Consider the following 17,171-nt stretch of genomic DNA (forward strand, 5'->3'; position numbering starts at 1 on the left):
AAATCGCAGATCGCATGCAGCAACAGGTGGAGCCGCTCCATTTCTTCGCAACGTCTCCGAAGGTAAAACACCTCAGTACAGCCGTACTCGACAGGTGGGAGTAGGCCTCGGCAGATCGCAGACAACTAAAACTACTACTTGTATAAGCAGGGATGGCTAAAAGTTTGTAAGCAGGAGAGCTAGATGCTAACAGATGCCAGATGCTAACAGGTAGTGCGAGCCTGTAGAAATTGCGACTGCCTCCAATGACGTGATGACCTTAAGGCACCATAGTCTTAGGTCACGTTCACACCTGCTTTGTTAGTACTATTGAATCGGTCCCTGTAGCGTTAACCCCTTGATGCGGTTCGTTGGATTGGTGTGGAAGCAGTCCGATACCTCTGCTCCGCCTAAAAGAGGTGGTCTCGGGTCGCTCGCTAGTAAACTCTGGAGAGGTGCATTGCTGGTGTGACGTAGTCCGCATCAAAACATGGGAAACGACTATTTGCGCGTCATCGCTTGTTTTGCTATCTATGCTGTGTGCAACATCCAGTAACCTATAGGGTCATGCATTCATTCTGGTGACTGCTTACCTCACTGGTCCCCTGTGTACAGAGAAAAGGCAGTGGTACAATTTCATCAGAGCCACCTGTCATCGGTGAAACCTCCTCACTGCATAACGTCTCATTATGTGTTATAATGTTTTTAATGCACGTTGTCTGATTTATAATCCTATGCGCTGGCCGCAGAGTCTGTTGATGCACTCTCCAGATTAACAGCAGTATGAAAATAACCTGCCAATGCTCCATGATGCAGGCTACTGTAGGAATTGCTGGGATCTGCATTTTATCCGCTTAATGTCCCGCCAATTGTTGAAAAAGCATCTCCGTACAATGACTTTAGTTTACAGTTCATAGTCTGTTTGAGGTTGCCTGGGTGAACGCAAAGCCAACCTTCTGCAAATGAAACGATGTAATACACTTGCGTCTGGTGTAAAGACGCGGACTATTCAGCATGAATGCAATCTTAGAGATGGCTATTGCTCAGATCTTTGGTCCTTAGCCCCTCTGCGACGAGTGGAATGTTATGTTCATTCTTGTATAATGACCTTGCGGTGTCCTCAGATCCTCTCTAGTTACTTACAGATGCTGCGCCTTCTGCCGGTTCGGGGGATTTCACAATGAGTGGTTTGCCCCACCAGCTTGCCATGCCCTCGTTCAACCAAATGACTCTGGATCTACACGTCAAGCCCTCAAGGATTTCCCATATTATGCCTCCAACCAAGAGCATGATTCAAAGCATACAATTCAGCTTGGTACTGTATCTTCTTCTGTCTCAACCTCCTCCGTGTACTTATGCAATAGATATAATAGTTGTTCATGCATTAATTGTATTTTCATTCGAATCCTGCAATCTTCAAGTGCTAAGTATTAAGCCACGCTAGAGTTCATTAATTTGCTCCTCAAGGGCCTTTAGAAGGCCACGCAATAATAAAGACTGCCTCTTAACTTTGCACCCGTGCAAAGGTTAATGTATAAATTCAGGCAAAGTGGTTTCACTATATATTGATAAACATCAGATGAAGTTGTTACAGCTTTCTATTGGTTTCTCAGGTGGCGAATATACACAGACCTCTCACCTTTTAATCCTCAGCATAATCTCTCCCTTACTGAATTAACTTTGGAGATCAAATATACACACTTTTTTGAAACATTCAATGTCTGACATTTCTGATTGGGGAGTCAAGGAACCCCGAATAATCATTGCTAAAACTAACACTGTTTTCTTTGTCCTTTATCTTCCATGCTGAACTTCTCGCATCATTGCCCTCTGACACATGCGTCGGCACCCATGTGTATTCGATGGCTGCAAACCCAACGACGAGGGTTCTTCTCCAAGCTGCGTGATCTCTGCCTAAGCTGCGACCTGCCCTCAGATCGCTATTCCCACTGTTTAAGAATCTGCACAGCCACAACCGCAGCTCTATATCTGCCTACCTCAACCCTGAGTATCCTGGGCCGTCGGTCATCTTCTGCCCACCAGCGCTATATCATGCCTCACATGATTGAGATCCTTGCAGCACAAACAACCATGAGCTCTTGCACTACTCGATGATGAGTAACGTTCAAATATGTATATCTGTAGAATCCTGTTATTGCATACCAGGTGGTTGCTGGGTTAGATTATAGTTATTTCATTATAGTATATTCCCCTCATAGCTGCATGCTTAGGGGGGAAAGCTCATTGTCGCTGCCTCAAAGACCTAGACACAGCAGTCTTGATAGGTAGTATATTCCCCTCAAAGCCGCGGTGCTGGGGGGGGGGGGGGGTCGGCACTGGTCACTTCCAGGCCTACACATAGCAGTCTCGCTAGGTAGTATATTCCCCTCAAAGCCGCGGTGCTTAAGGGGGATGGCTTTTCGGGCTGTTCCCGGGCCTTCACATAGCAGTTTCATTAGGTAGTATATTCCCCTTAAAGCCGCGGTGCTTAAGGGGGATGGCTTTTCGGGCTGTTCCCGGGCCTTCACATAGCAGTCACTAGTATATTCCCCTTAAAGCCGCGGTGCTTAATGGGGATGGCTTTTCGGGCTATGCCCGGGCCTTAACATAGCAGTCACTAGGTAGTATATTCCCCTCAAAGCCGTGGTGCTTAAGCGGAATGGCTTGTCGGGCTGTTCCCGGGCCTTCACATAGCAGTTTCATTAGGTAGCATATATAGGTAGTATATTCCTCTCAAAGCCGCTGTGCTCAGGGAAGAATCGGCTCTGGGCTATACCTCAGGCCTACACATAGCAGTCTCACTTAGTAGTATATTCCCCTTAAAGCCGCTGTGCTTAGGGGGAATGGCCACATGGCAGCTCGCCAGGCCCTCTACTTATCAGTCTCACATCACCAGTGTCAGGCTCGGGCTACGCAGTTTTGGGGGATAGTATCTAATCTCCACGCAGTTTTGGGGGTTAGTTATTTAATCATCACTCATCGTGCTATGTATATCTATGGAGTGATGATGCCCGAGCCTAGTCGCCAAATTCAACTATATGCTGCTTCTAATAAACATTAGGGGTGTAACGGTACACGTACCCGTACCGAAATTATTCGGTACGGGCCCTTCGGTGTGTACCGAACGCATATAACGTTAAACGTAACAAATTGAGAACGTTTGCACCCATTGTGATCAACGCGTCATAGAGCGAGCAAGTCATTTCATTGGACGAGCTGGTCAGAGGGATGCGTTCAAATGTAATCAGTCATTTGAGGAACTGTCGAAATGGCGAACGCAGATGAAGTTGAGCTCGAAAATCCTCCAGCATCATTGAAGTCTCCGGTTTGGGAACATTTTGGTTTCGCAGTTACGTACAAGGATGACGGACAAAGACAGGTGGACCGAATCAAAGCTGTTTGTCGGCATTGTTCAACTAACATTGGTTACGCGGCTGGCAATACATCAAACTTGCACACTCATTTGAAAAGGCATCACCCGAACGTGAATATCACCGGTACCAAAAGACTGAAGTGCAAACCCAACTCCCGCTAGCATTTAAGCCTCCACCACTCGCAGAGAGTTCAGACCGAGCCAAAGCTATTACAAACGGCAAATATCCTTATGTTGCCATGTTAGCAAAGCGCTACCTGGCTGTATCTGCTACCTCTGTCCCTAGCGAGAGGGGTTTCTCCACAGCAGGAGACGTTGCTAGTGCCAGCAGATCTGCCCTTTCGGCAAGCAATGTGGACAAGTTCATCTTTCTTTAAAAAAACATGAAAATACAATGACAAGCAAGTCATAATATCAAGCTGGCTGCTTAGGTACAGTACAGTTCAAATACAGATTATTTCAGTTCATGGAAAAGCTGCACCTTAATGTTTATTTTATTATATTTTATATTTATTTGAGTGAATATTCATAGTTTAATAATAATTAAAAACCCTAAACTAATAGTTTATGTTTTGTGAGTACTAGTACAGTAAAGTTCAAATACAGATTATTTCAGTTTATCGAAATGCTGCACCTTAATGTTTATTTTATTATATTTTGTATTTATTTGAGTGAATACATTACTCACAGTTTAATAATAATTTAAAAAAAATATGTTATGTTTTGTGATAATTTTTTCTGCTGTACCGAAAACGTACCGAACCGAACCGTGACCTAAAAACCGAGCTACGTACCGAACCGAAATGTTTGTGAACCGTTACACCCCTAATAAACATGTTAAAGGAACACGTGAGTTGTCTGACTGAAATGGGGCGAAGCCTGCGAGCTCGTTCAGGCAGTCAACTCGAGCACTTATGCTGCATTCATACATAACGCCCCCTTGCCACTCTACAACCAACCAAACAGAGTCTCCTTAATATGCCGCTCTATTTAACCTGCCAGATCTCTCTCCATGCATTGCTTGCTGCTGCTATTGCTGCAGCTACCTCTACGTCGCTGCCGCTTGCCTGCCCCAGCTTCCACCTGTAGGCTCGGGGGTTAGTTATTTAATCATCACTCATCGTGCAATGTATATCTATGGAGTGATGATGCCCGAGCCTAGTCGCCAAATTCAACTATATGCTGCTTCTAATAAACATGTTAAAGGAACACGTGAGTTGTCTGACTGAATGACATTAATCAGATATAACACCTGTAACGGAGGTGATCTCTGGGGCCATAGATCTAGGCCTCCGTTACGGATTGTATAGCTTCGTTGGTGGTGAAGCAGAGGTGGGACCAAGTCATTGTTTTGCAAGTCCGAGTCAAGTCTCAAGTCTTTGCGCTCAAGTCCAAGTCAAGTCCAAGTCAGGATGGGCAAGTTCAAGTGAAGTCCAAGTCCTAAACTTTGACAAAACGAGTCATAAACAAGTCATTATGTGTTTTTCACACGGTTTGATTCAGAAGGAGTTTAATGTATAAGATCCCTGATGTTGAGGTGACCAGAATGTTTATCACTGTGTACAACATGTTGTAAGGGACCCACAATCTATCTTTGCAAGGGATAATGTGCATGCAGGACTTTTTATTGTAACCTACACTCTGGTACTTTTGTACAAGATCTGAACTTCTCCCACCTCTGAGAGTGGTTACCAAAATAAAGGTTACCAAAAAAGGTTATTTTCATTTTACAAATCCAGCACTCAGCTTTGGTTTCTCCAATATCATTGAAATGCAGCCAAATGCTGCTTCTTTTTTCGGTTTTCGCTAATTTCTTGACTTTTTCCGACGCACTTGCATTTAAATCCGTCTCCCCGTAGCTCTGTGCAGCTGGCCTGTACCACTACACCTGCTGTGCCCCCCACCCTTCTTTCACATAATGGTATGATCCCAGTGTGTCCTCGCATATGATTGGCCGCATGGTGGCCCAGCTAAATAAAGTCCTGCCCCTGCCTGCAAGGATTCTCAGCAAAAGTAGGAGCCGCTGAAGATTCTGCTCTCCCCGACGGGAGTCTGCTCTTCTGGCGGCAGCTCGCGATCGGCGTGTTGGAGACCTCTGAATTAAATGATCAAGTCACCTCAAGTCAGAAGGCTCAAGTCCAAGTCAAGTCCCGAGTCATTGGTGTTCAAGTCCAAGTCGAGTCGCAAGTGTTTTGTGATTTTGTCAAGTCGAGTCTCAAGTCATCAAATTGGTGACTCGAGTCTGACTCGAGTCCAAGTCATGTGACTCGAATCCACACCTCTGTGGTGAAGTGTATTGATTTGTTCCGTGCCCTGGATCTGCTGGATCTGCTCTGTCTGTGTTTTAGTTTGTCCGTCTCTGTTTTCTGTTTTAGTTTGAAAAGTGTTCCCCCTCCCGTCTTGTCTGTTGCTGGTGATTGTGTTCACCTGGTGCCCTGTGTTGTCTCCTCCCCCCTCACCTGTGTCTTGTTGGTTTGATTAGTCGGTGTGTATTTAGGTTCTGTTTTCCTGTTAGTCTGTGTGTGTGAGATCCTTGTTGCTGGTGACTGTGTTCATTGGAGACAGTCATATTGAGGCTGTGTATCCTGATGAATAAATGCTCACACCGGGATATATTTGAACTCTCTGCGTCTGCCTCCTTGCTTGGTCGGGCCGCTCAACGGTCAGCTTCACAACACCATATTGAGATATTTCTGCATCTATATGGCCCAACTACAATGACAAGTCAGTAAGCTATCTATTAATCATCTCTTAACAATGTCATTGTATACTCCCTTTTTTTGTCTGCTGCTGCATGACGCTTTCACAATCCACTACTGCAGATTATAGTTAGTTTAAGTGTGCCAGTTGGTTAAGTCAAATAGATAAATCATATCAAAATAAATGTAAATGTAGCCCAATAAATGTAATTTGACAAAGGAATAGTTGAATATAGTCCTATATTTGGAAAATACTTTACAGTCCAACTTTATAAAAGAACAAAAAGCAATGATTACATTTGAGTTTGTTTGGTCACAATCCTCCTGTGATTATTTTTGCTGTCCTTTCTTTATTAATTTAAACCAGGGCCATTGTGAATTGACATGCAGCCGTATTATTTCTGGAAAATCCTGAATAACTTATATATAACCATATTGAGAATAACAGATTGGAAGAAAAGGTTTTTAGAAAGAATAAGACAGTGTTTGATTGTTTGTACTTATCTTCAGTGCCTTTAATGGAAGCATGTTCAACTTATTGAGATACACCTTGTTTTTATTTTCGGATGCTAAAAACGTAGCATAACATAAAATATATGTTGTGTTCCGATCATCAAGAAGACCTTGTTTTTTTCCAAAATAAAGGTAAGCTCACAGAATACACATAAGTTATGTATGATAATATAAAAAGATAGAAATAAGAAAAGTTACTGGATAATAATACAAGGCACTGTGTTCAATTTAAATGTTATTGTAAATATATCTGCACAATAAGTTAAAATGTTGTTATATGTGATGCGTCTGATATGCAATACAGTTACAGTATGTAAGGCTTTCTGTAATTGTATTTCACTTAACAGACATGAGCCTGCACTATTGAAAGCTTGACAGTAGCCGTGACAGCAGCACAAGGAAGGATGCAGTGATGAGACTCATCTTGTGGCATACTCCATTTGAGACTTCTGTAAATGATGACAAAAGAAAAACAAAATATATTGCTTGAAATATCTCTTTTAGGTTGTGTTTTTTTGGTAAGGTAGTATTTCAAATAACTTACGTGCGCCATCCAACAAAATTGAGGCAGGTTCAATGTTGAAGGCTGTGATGCTTGAAGCTGCATCAGCCAAAATGTTTCCAATCTGAGTGGCATTAGGAACTGATGTGGATACAAATCCAATATTCATGATGTTGAAGATTGATCCATTACTGCAAATAAAATTGAAGAGAAATATATATTCTTAATCATTATAAATGAATTGTAATTATTACAATTGTGTTAAAAATATTATTTTCATGAATTCACAGATTGCAGTACATTATAATAACATAAATAAATTACCTGAACAAAATCACCGTCAAGGAGCGGAATGAAGAAAATTGTTGTTGGTAAATAGGGTTAAGCTGCAAAAAACAAGCAAATAAATTATGTACATTTATTTTATTTGCCATTGACTTTTGTAATTGTGGTTTTTAATTTGCACCAACAAACACCATCCAATAGTACAACAATGAACAATCCAGCATCTTCTATTCAGTATAAGAAGCACCAACACTTACATGTTAAATATATCTGAAACTTATCATTTCATTTAAGTTTGAAGATACATTTTATCTCATAACACAGGATATAGTAATTTGACTATGTCACCTAATGTGTTTGTTAAAGGAGATTTAATCTACAAATTAAAAGAAAAGATGGCTTATTGCAGGAAATACTAATACGTTTAGTAAAACATTTCCAGTTAATTAGGATGCTTAGATTTCGCTCGGCTTCACCCTATGGACTTACCATTGTCTCTATTAGTGAGGCTCGTGCTATAAACGCTGCAGATAATCTATTCTGCAAATCGGTTGTAAATGTCTCTCCAACAGATCTGAAAGTCAACTGCCTTATTGTGACTGCTTCAGCAATTGTAGTAGCTGTCGTTATGGTGGTTGTAGGAGTCGTTGTTGTTGTTGTTGCAGCAGTTGTAGGTGCTGCTGTTGTTGTTGCAGCAGTTGTGGGTGCTGCTGTTGTTGTTGTTGCAGCAGTTGTGGGTGCAGGAGTTGTTGTTGCAGCAGTTGTGTAAATGATGACAAAAGAAAAACAAAATATATTGCTTGAAATATCTTTTTTAGGTTGTGTTTTTTTGGTAAGGTAGTATTTCAAATAACTTACGTGCGCCATCCAACAAAATTGAGGCAGGTTCAATGTTGAAGGCTGTGATGTTTGAAGCTGCATCAGCCAAAATGTTTCCAATCTGAGTGGCATTAGGAACTGATGTGGATGCAAATCCAATATTCATGTTGTTGACGATTGATCCATTACTGCAAATAAAATTGAAGAGAAATATATATTCTTAATCATTATAAATGAATTGTAATTATTACAATTGTGTTAAAAATATTATTATCATGAATTCACAGATTGCAGTACATTATAATAACATAAATAAATTACCTGAACAAAATCACCGTCAAGGAGCGGAATGAAGAAAATTGTTGTTGGTAAATAGGGTTAAGCTGCAAAAAACAAGCAAATAAATTATGTATTTTATTTGCCATTGACTTTTGTAATTGTGGTTTTTAATTTGCACCAACAAACACCATCCAATAGTACAACAATGAACAATCCAGCATCTTCTATTCAGTATAAGAAGCACCAACACTTACATGTTAAATATATCTGAAACTTATCATTTCATTTAAGTTTGAAGATACATTTTATCTCATAACACAGGATATAGTAATTTGACTATCACCTAATGTGTTTGTTAAAGGAGATTTAATCTACAAATTAAAAGAAAAGATGGCTTATTGCAGGAAATACTAATACGTTTAGTAAAACATTTCCAGTTAATTAGGATGCTTAGATTTCGCTCGGCTTCACCCTATGGACTTACCGTTGTCTCTATTAGTGAGGCTCGTGCTATAAACGCTGCAGATAATCTATTCTGCAAATCGGTTGTAAATGTCTCTCCAACAGATCTGAAAGTCAACTGCCTTATTGTGACTGCTTCAGCAATTGTAGTAGCTGTCGTTATGGTGGTTGTAGGAGTCGTTGTGGTGTTAGTTGTAGCAGCCCTTGTAGTTGTAGTTGCAGCACTGGTAGTTGTAGGAGTCGTTGTGGTGTTAGTTGTAGCAGCCCTTGTAGTTGTAGTTGCAGCACTGGTAGTTGTAGAAGTTGGGATAGCTATCGGGGCTATAGTCCAAACAAATATGGATCAATGTGAAGAAATATGGTAAAATAAAAGATGGTATTCAAATTGCTTTCTTCTAAACAAAGTCAATCCACAGTGTAAAGGTTCTCAACACAAAATTCAAAGCTTATGTCTGACTGATGGATTGCCTGCTGGGCCAGCAGCTAGTAACTATAGGTGCTAACAGCAGAAACATTGCTGACCGTGCCAACAGTGATAACTGCATTTTCAGACAAGAAAGAAAAATAACTTAAATTGTGTTTCTTATGTTTGTAACAGTCGATGGTATATGATTGTGTATGCTCCATTTCAACCAAAACATTTGTCAAATAAGAATTTTTGAATTCATTCCATAATTACTTCAATATTGAATGGAAGTTATGTACATTCTTATTCACACACAAAGCAATTTCTGTTCTCGGATTCAACATGCGTAATTTTCAATCTAGAGAAGTCAAACTGGATGCTGACTGGCTTCATATAAAACTTAAACAGAAATGTTTTTAGAGGATTTGGTCATGAGTTAGTGCTTTTTGTTGTATTGTATTTGTTTCTTTTCTTTTGTCTTTGTTTGTTTCTTGTTGAGCTCTGAGTTTTGTCTTTAAATGTACCTAAATTGTGTTTTGTACAGTTTTTTTCATGTCATGGTTGTCTGGTTTAATTCCAGGTCCCTCTAGAGACTGGCATTGCATGTTGCCATGGCCTAATGCTGTGGTGTGTTTCGGTTCATGCTGTATGGTTTAAAAATAATACAAATAAAGATATTAGTTTTGTATTGTACACATTTGCTAAATTTAAACCCCTTATTTGGAGCACAAAAATGAAACTTTGTTATTTGCTGTTAGATATATTGATACTAAGTATTGCACAGACAATGTTAGACACATCTTAGATAACAAAATGTCCTTGCTAAATGAAGGATATTGATTACTTACGAATTACTTGGATGGAGGAGACATCAACACTGATGTTGAAGTTATTGTTTGGGTTGGAGATAGCCTCTTCTAAGGTGGTTGCAACAGCATCAGCCTGTGGGATTTCTTCAGGTGAAGCAGTTTGATTGAACTCAAGCCCCATCTCGACTTGAGTACCACCAACTCGAGTTCTCACCACAGCTGCACTGCATACAAAAATAACATATTTTAAACCTAATTATTTCAACATTGATAACTTTTACATATCTGTAATGAGTGCTTTTGTCATTCTTATGTTTGAAAGTTTGAATATAAAAACCCAGAAAGAATAAGGTGAGTTGGTCTCTCAAAATGTGAAACGTTACCCAAATGAAATGACAAACGAGCGTATGAAAAGAAATCCAAATTTTCTACTGTAGATGATATCATACTGTGGGAACAAAAGCAACAAAATAAAGCAGTTAAAATAAGAAAAGTTTCCAAATGAAATAAAAATAGCAAACTCAATACTCAGAAAAATAATAAGAATGAGAACTAACCACTGTTACAACTCTGATTTCAAGAACTCTAAACTCTGGACTGTTTTGGTCACTAAGTGCTAGTACAAATGGTTCTTCCAAGTTTGCCGCGACAACTACAACTGGTGGAGGAGCTGGAATTGTTGTTGTTGCTGTCGTTGCAGTTGTCAGTGCAGCAGTTGTGGGTGCTGCTGTTGTTGTTGTTGCAGCAGTTGTGGGTGCAGGTGTTGTTGTTGCAGCAGTTGTAGGTGCTGCTGTTGTTGTTGTAGCAATTGTAGGTGCTGCTGTTGTTGTTGCAGCAGTTGTGGGTGCAGGAGTTGTTGTTGCAGCAGTTGTGTAAATGATGACAAAAGAAAAACAAAATATATTGCTTGAAATATCTCTTTTAGGTTGTGTTTTTTTGGTAAGGTAGTATTTCAAATAACTTACGTGCGCCATCCAACAAAATTGAGGCAGGTTCAATGTTGAAGGCTGTGATGTTTGAAGCTGCATCAGCCAAAATGTTTCCAATTTGAGTCGCATTAGGAACTGATGTGGATGCAAATCCAATATTCATGTTGTTGACGATTGATCCATTACTGCAAATAAAATTGAAGAGAAATATATATTCTTAATCATTATAAATGAATTGTAATTATTACAATTGTGTTAAAAATATTATTATCATGAATTCACAGATTGCAGTACATTATAATAACATAAATAAATTACCTGAACAAAATCACCGTCAAGGAGCGGAATGAAGAAAATTGTTGTTGGTAAATAGGGTTAAGCTGCAAAAAACAAGCAAATAAATTATGTACATTTATTTTATTTGCCATTGACTTTTGTAATTGTGGTTTTTAATTTGCACCAACAAACACCATCCAATAGTACAACAATGAACAATCCAGCATCTTCTATTCAGTATAAGAAGCACCAACACTTACATGTTAAATATATCTGAAACTTATCATTTCATTTAAGTTTGAAGATACATTTTATCTCATAACACAGGATATAGTAATTTGACTATGTCACCTAATGTGTTTGTTAAAGGAGATTTAATCTACAAATTAAAAGAAAAGATGGCTTATTGCAGGAAATACTAATACGTTTAGTAAAACATTTCCAGTTAATTAGGATGCTTAGATTTCGCTCGGCTTCACCCTATGGACTTACCGTTGTCTCTATTAGTGAGGCTCGTGCTATAAACGCTGCAGATAATCTATTCTGCAAATCGGTTGTAAATGTCTCTCCAACAGATCTGAAAGTCAACTGCCTTATTGTGACTGCTTCAGCAATTGTAGTAGCTGTCGTTATGGTGGTTGTAGGAGTCGTTGTTGTTGTTGTTGTTGCAGCAGTTGTAGGTGCTGCTGTTGTTGTTGCAGCAGTTGCGGGTGCCGCTGTTGTTGTTGTTGTTGCAGCAGTTGTGGGTGCTGCTGTTGTTGTTGCAGCAGTTGTGGGTGCTGCTGTTGTTGTTGTTGCAGCAGTTGTGGGTGCTGCTGTTGTTGTTGTTGCAGCAGTTGTAGGTGCTGCTGTTGTTGTTGTTGCAGCAGTTGTAGGTGCTGCTGTTGTTGTTGCAGCAGTTGTGGGTGCTGCTGTTGTTGTTGCAGCAGTTGTGGGTGCCGCTGTTGTTGTTGCAGCAGTTGTGGGTGCTGCTGTTGTTGTTGCAGCAGTTGTGGGTGCTGCTGTTGTTGTTGCAGCAGTTGTGGGTGCTGCTGTTGTTGTTGCAGCAGTTGTGGGTGCAGGAGTTGTTGTTGCAGCAGTTGTAGGTGCAGGAGTTGTTGTTGCAGCAGTTGTGGGTGCTGCTGTTGTTGTTGCAGCAGTTGTGGGTGCTGCTGTTGTTGTTGCAGCAGTTGTGGGTGCTGCTGTTGTTGTTGCAGCAGTTGTAGGTGCAGGAGTTGTTGTTGCAGCAGTTGTAGGTGCAGGAGTTGTTGCAGCAGTTGTAGGTGCTGCTGTTGTGGTTGCAGCAGTTGTGGGTGCAGGAGTTGTTGTTGCAGCAGTTGTAGGTGCTGCTGTTGTTGTTGCAGCAGTTGTAGGTGCTGCTGTTGTTGTTGCAGCAGTTGTAGGTGCTGCTGTTGTTGTTGCAGCAGTTGTGGGTGCAGGAGTTGTTGTTGTTGTTGTTGTTGTTGTTGTTGCAGCAGTTGTTGCTGTTGTTGTTGTTGTTGCAGCAGTTGTAGGTGCAGGAGTTGTTGTTGCAGCAGTTGTAGGTTCTGCTGTTGTTGTTGTTGTTGTTGTTATTGCAGCAGTTGTGGGTGCAGGAGTTGTTGTTGTTGCAGCAGTTGTAGGTGCTGCTGTTGTTGTTGTTGTTGCAGCAGTTGTGGGTGCAGGAGTTGTTGTTGTTGCAGAAGTTGTAGGTGCTGTTGTTGTTGTTGCAGCAGTTGTAGGTGCAGGAGTTGTTGTTGCAGCAGTTGTGGGTGCAGGAGTTGTTGTTGTTGCAGCAGTTGTAGGTGCTGTTGTTGTTGTTGCAGCAGTTGTAGGTGCAGGAGTTGTTGTTGCAGCAGTTGTGGGTGCAGGAGTTGTTGTTGTTGTTGCAGCAGTTGTGGGTGCAGGAGTTGTTGTTGTTGTTGTTGCAGCAGTTGTAGATGCAGGAGTTGTGTAAATGATGACAAAAGAAAAACAAAATATATTGCTTGAAATATCTCTTTTAGGTTGTGTTTTTTTGGTAAGGTAGTATTTCAAATAACTTACGTGCGCCATCCAACAAAATTGAGGCAGGTTCAATGTTGAAGGCTGTGATGTTTGAAGCTGCATCAGCCAAAATGTTTCCAATTTGAGTCGCATTAGGAACTGATGTGGATGCAAATCCAATATTCATGTTGTTGACGATTGATCCATTACTGCAAATAAAATTGAAGAGAAATATATATTCTTAATCATTATAAATGAATTGTAATTATTACAATTGTGTTAAAAATATTATTATCATGAATTCACAGATTGCAGTACATTATAATAACATAAATAAATTACCTGAACAAAATCACCGTCAAGGAGCGGAATGAAGAAAATTGTTGTTGGTAAATAGGGTTAAGCTGCAAAAAACAAGCAAATAAATTATGTACATTTATTTTATTTGCCATTGACTTTTGTAATTGTGGTTTTTAATTTGCACCAACAAACACCATCCAATAGTACAACAATGAACAATCCAGCATCTTCTATTCAGTATAAGAAGCACCAACACTTACATGTTAAATATATCTGAAACTTATCATTTCATTTAAGTTTGAAGATACATTTTATCTCATAACACAGGATATAGTAATTTGACTATGTCACCTAATGTGTTTGTTAAAGGAGATTTAATCTACAAATTAAAAGAAAAGATGGCTTATTGCAGGAAATACTAATACGTTTAGTAAAACATTTCCAGTTAATTAGGATGCTTAGATTTCGCTCGGCTTCACCCTATGGACTTACCGTTGTCTCTATTAGTGAGGCTCGTGCTATAAACGCTGCAGATAATCTATTCTGCAAATCGGTTGTAAATGTCTCTCCAACAGATCTGAAAGTCAACTGCCTTATTGTGACTGCTTCAGCAATTGTAGTAGCTGTCGTTATGGTGGTTGTAGGAGTCGTTGTTGTTGTTGTTGCAGCAGTTGTAGGTGCTGCTGTTGTTGTTGCAGCAGTTGCGGGTGCCGCTGTTGTTGTTGTTGTTGCAGCAGTTGTGGGTGCTGCTGTTGTTGTTGCAGCAGTTGTGGGTGCTGCTGTTGTTGTTGTTGCAGCAGTTGTGGGTGCTGCTGTTGTTGTTGTTGCAGCAGTTGTAGGTGCTGCTGTTGTTGTTGTTGCAGCAGTTGTAGGTGCTGCTGTTGTTGTTGTTGCAGCAGTTGTGGGTGCTGCTGTTGTTGTTGTTGCAGCAGTTGTGGGTGTTGTTGTTGTTGCAGCAGTTGTGGGTGCTGCTGTTGTTGTTGTTGCAGCAGTTGTAGGTGCTGCTGTTGTTGTTGTTGCAGCAGTTGTAGGTGCTGCTGTTGTTGTTGTTGTTGCAGCAGTTGTGGGTGCTGCTGTTGTTGTTGTTGCAGCAGTTGTGGGTGCTGCTGTTGTTGTTGCAGCAGTTGTAGGTGCTGCTGTTGTTGTTGTTGCAGCAGTTGTAGGTGCTGCTGTTGTTGTTGTTGCAGCAGTTGTAGGTGCTGCTGTTGTTGTTGTTGCAGCAGTTGTGGGTGCTGCTGTTGTTGTTGTTGCAGCAGTTGTGGGTGCTGCTGTTGTTGTTGTTGCAGCAGTTGTAGGTGCTGCTGTTGTTGTTGTTGCAGCAGTTGTAGGTGCTGCTGTTGTTGTTGTTGCAGCAGTTGTAGGTGCTGCTGTTGTTGTTGTTGCAGCAGTTGTGGGTGCTGCTGTTGTTGTTGTTGTTGCAGCAGTTGTGGGTGCTGCTGTTGTTGTTGTTGCAGCAGTTGTGGGTGCTGCTGTTGTTGTTGTTGCAGCAGTTGTGGGTGCTGCTGTTGTTGTTGTTGCAGCAGTTGTGGGTGCTGCTGCTGTTGTTGTTGCAGCAGTTGTGGGTGCTGATGTTGTTGTTGTTGTTGCAGCAGTTGTGGGTGCTGCTGTTGTTGTTGTTGCAGCAGTTGTGGGTGCTGCTGTTGTTGTTGTTGCAGCAGTTGTGGGTGCTGCTGTTGTTGTTGTTGCAGCAGTTGTGGGTGCTGCTGTTGTTGTTGTTGCAGCAGTTGTGGGTGCTGCTGTTGTTGTTGTTGCAGCAGTTGTGGGTGCTGCTGTTGTTGTTCCAGCAGTTGTAGGTGCTGCTGTTGTTGTTGTTGCAGCAGTTGTAGGTGCTGCTGTTGTTGTTGTTGTTGCAGCAGTTGTGGGTGCTGCTGTTGTTGTTGTTGCAGCAGTTGTGGGTGCTGCTGCTGCTGTTGTTGTTGCAGCAGTTGTAGGTGCTGCTGTTGTTGTTGTTGCAGCAGTTGTGGGTGCTGCTGCTGTTGTTGTTGCAGCAGTTGTAGGTGCTGCTGTTGTTGTTGTTGTTGTTGTTGTTGTTGTTGCAGCAGTTGTGGGTGCTGCTGTTGTTGTTGTTGCAGCAGTTGTGGGTGCTGCTGTTGTTGTTGTTGCAGCAGTTGTGGGTGCTGCTGTTGTTGTTGTTGTTGCAGCAGTTGTGGGTGCTGCTGTTGTTGCAGCAGTTGTGGGTGCTGCTGTTGTTGTTGCAGCAGTTGTAGGTGCTGCTGTTGTTGTTGTTGCAGCAGTTGTGGGTGCTGCTGTTGTTGCAGCAGTTGTGGGTGCTGCTGTTGTTGTTGCAGCAGTTGTGGGTGCTGCTGTTGTTGTTGCAGCAGTTGTGGGTGCTGCTGTTGTTGCAGCAGTTGTAGGTGCTGCTGTTGTTGTTGCAGCAGTTGTAGGTGCAGGAGTTGTTGTTGCAGCAGTGGTAGGTTCTGCTGTTGTTGTTGTTGTTGTTGTTGCAGCAGTTGTGGGTGCTGCTGTTGTTGTTGCAGCAGTTGTAGGTGCTGCTGTTGTTGTTGTTGTTGCAGCAGTTGTGGGTGCTGCTGTTGTTGTTGTTGTTGCAGCAGTTGTGGGTGCTGCTGTTGTTGCAGCAGTTGTGGGTGCTGCTGTTGTTGTTGCAGCAGTTGTGGGTGCTGCTGTTGTTGTTGTTGCAGCAGTTGTGGGTGCTGCTGTTGTTGTTGTTGCAGCAGTTGTAGGTGCAGGAGTTGTTGTTGCAGCAGTTGTGGGTGCTGCTGTTGTTGTTGTTGCAGCAGTTGTGGGTGCTGCTGTTGTTGTTGCAGCAGTTGTGGGTGCTGCTGTTGTTGTTGCAGCAGTTGTGGGTGCTGCTGTTGTTGTTGTTGCAGCAGTTGTGGGTGCTGCTGTTGTTGTTGTTGCAGCAGTTGTGGGTGCAGGAGTTGTTGTTGCAGCAGTTGTAGGTGCTGCTGTTGTTGTTGCAGCAGTTGTAGGTGCTGCTGTTGTTGTTGCAGCAGTTGTGGGTGCTGCTGTTGTTGTTGCAGCAGTTGTAGGTGCTGCTGTTGTTGTTGTTGCAGCAGTTGTGGGTGCTGCTGTTGTTGTTGCAGCAGTTGTGGGTGCTGCTGTTGTTGTTGCAGCAGTTGTGGGTGCTGCTGTTGTTGTTGCAGCAGCAGTTGTGGGTGCTGCTGTTGTTGTTGCAACAGTTGTGGGTGCTGCTGTTGTTGTTGCAGCAGCAGTTGTGGGTGCTGCTGTTGTTGTTGTTGTTGCAGCAGTTGTGGGTGCTGCTGTTGTTGTTGCAGCAGTTGTGGGTGCTGCTGTTGTTGTTGCAGCAGTTGTGGGTGCTGTTGTTGTTGTTGCAGCAGTTGTGGGTGCTGATGTTGTTGTTGCAGCAGTTGTAGGTGCTGCTGTTGTTGCAGCAGTTGTAGGTGCTGCTGTTGTTGCAGCAGTTGTAGGTGCAGGAGTTGTTGTTGCAGCAGTTGTGGGTGCTGCTGTTGTTGTTGCAGCAGTTGTGGGTGCTGCTGTTGTTGTTGCAGCAGTTGTGGGTGCTGCTGTTGTTGTTGCAGCAGTTGTGGGTGCTGCTGTTGTTGTTGTTGTTGCAGCAGTTGTAGGTGCTGCTGCTGTTGTTGCAGCAGTTGTGGGTGCTGCTGTTGTTGCAGCAG

The 17,171-nt window shown here is 42.0% G+C and overlaps 1 protein-coding gene and 1 long non-coding RNA gene across 2 annotated transcripts; both read right to left on the bottom strand.

The window, feature by feature from the left end:
- Positions 1-6,544: 6,544 nt before the first annotated feature.
- Positions 6,545-12,091, bottom strand: LOC117463886 (integumentary mucin C.1-like). Its single transcript, XM_034106382.2, has 13 exons — positions 11,824-12,091; positions 11,374-11,435; positions 11,092-11,240; positions 10,684-10,946; positions 10,510-10,574; positions 10,166-10,350; positions 8,934-9,232; positions 8,492-8,553; positions 8,210-8,358; positions 7,841-8,061; positions 7,391-7,452; positions 7,109-7,257; positions 6,545-7,013 (listed from the first exon to the last, which is right to left on the bottom strand). Exons 3-13 carry the CDS (start codon positions 11,216-11,218, stop codon positions 6,925-6,927), a joined length of 1,671 nt encoding a protein of 556 aa, XP_033962273.2. The 5' UTR covers positions 11,219-11,240; positions 11,374-11,435; positions 11,824-12,091; the 3' UTR covers positions 6,545-6,924.
- A 1,250-nt stretch (positions 12,092-13,341) lies between these two features.
- Positions 13,342-14,341, bottom strand: LOC117463938 (uncharacterized). Its single transcript, XR_004553985.2, has 3 exons — positions 14,068-14,341; positions 13,618-13,679; positions 13,342-13,484 (listed from the first exon to the last, which is right to left on the bottom strand). It is a non-coding gene; the product is annotated as an uncharacterized lncRNA (long non-coding RNA).
- Positions 14,342-17,171: the final 2,830 nt, after the last annotated feature.

Source organism: Pseudochaenichthys georgianus, chromosome 18, assembly GCF_902827115.2.
Source record: "Pseudochaenichthys georgianus chromosome 18, fPseGeo1.2, whole genome shotgun sequence".
Lineage (NCBI taxonomy): Eukaryota > Metazoa > Chordata > Actinopteri > Perciformes > Channichthyidae > Pseudochaenichthys > Pseudochaenichthys georgianus.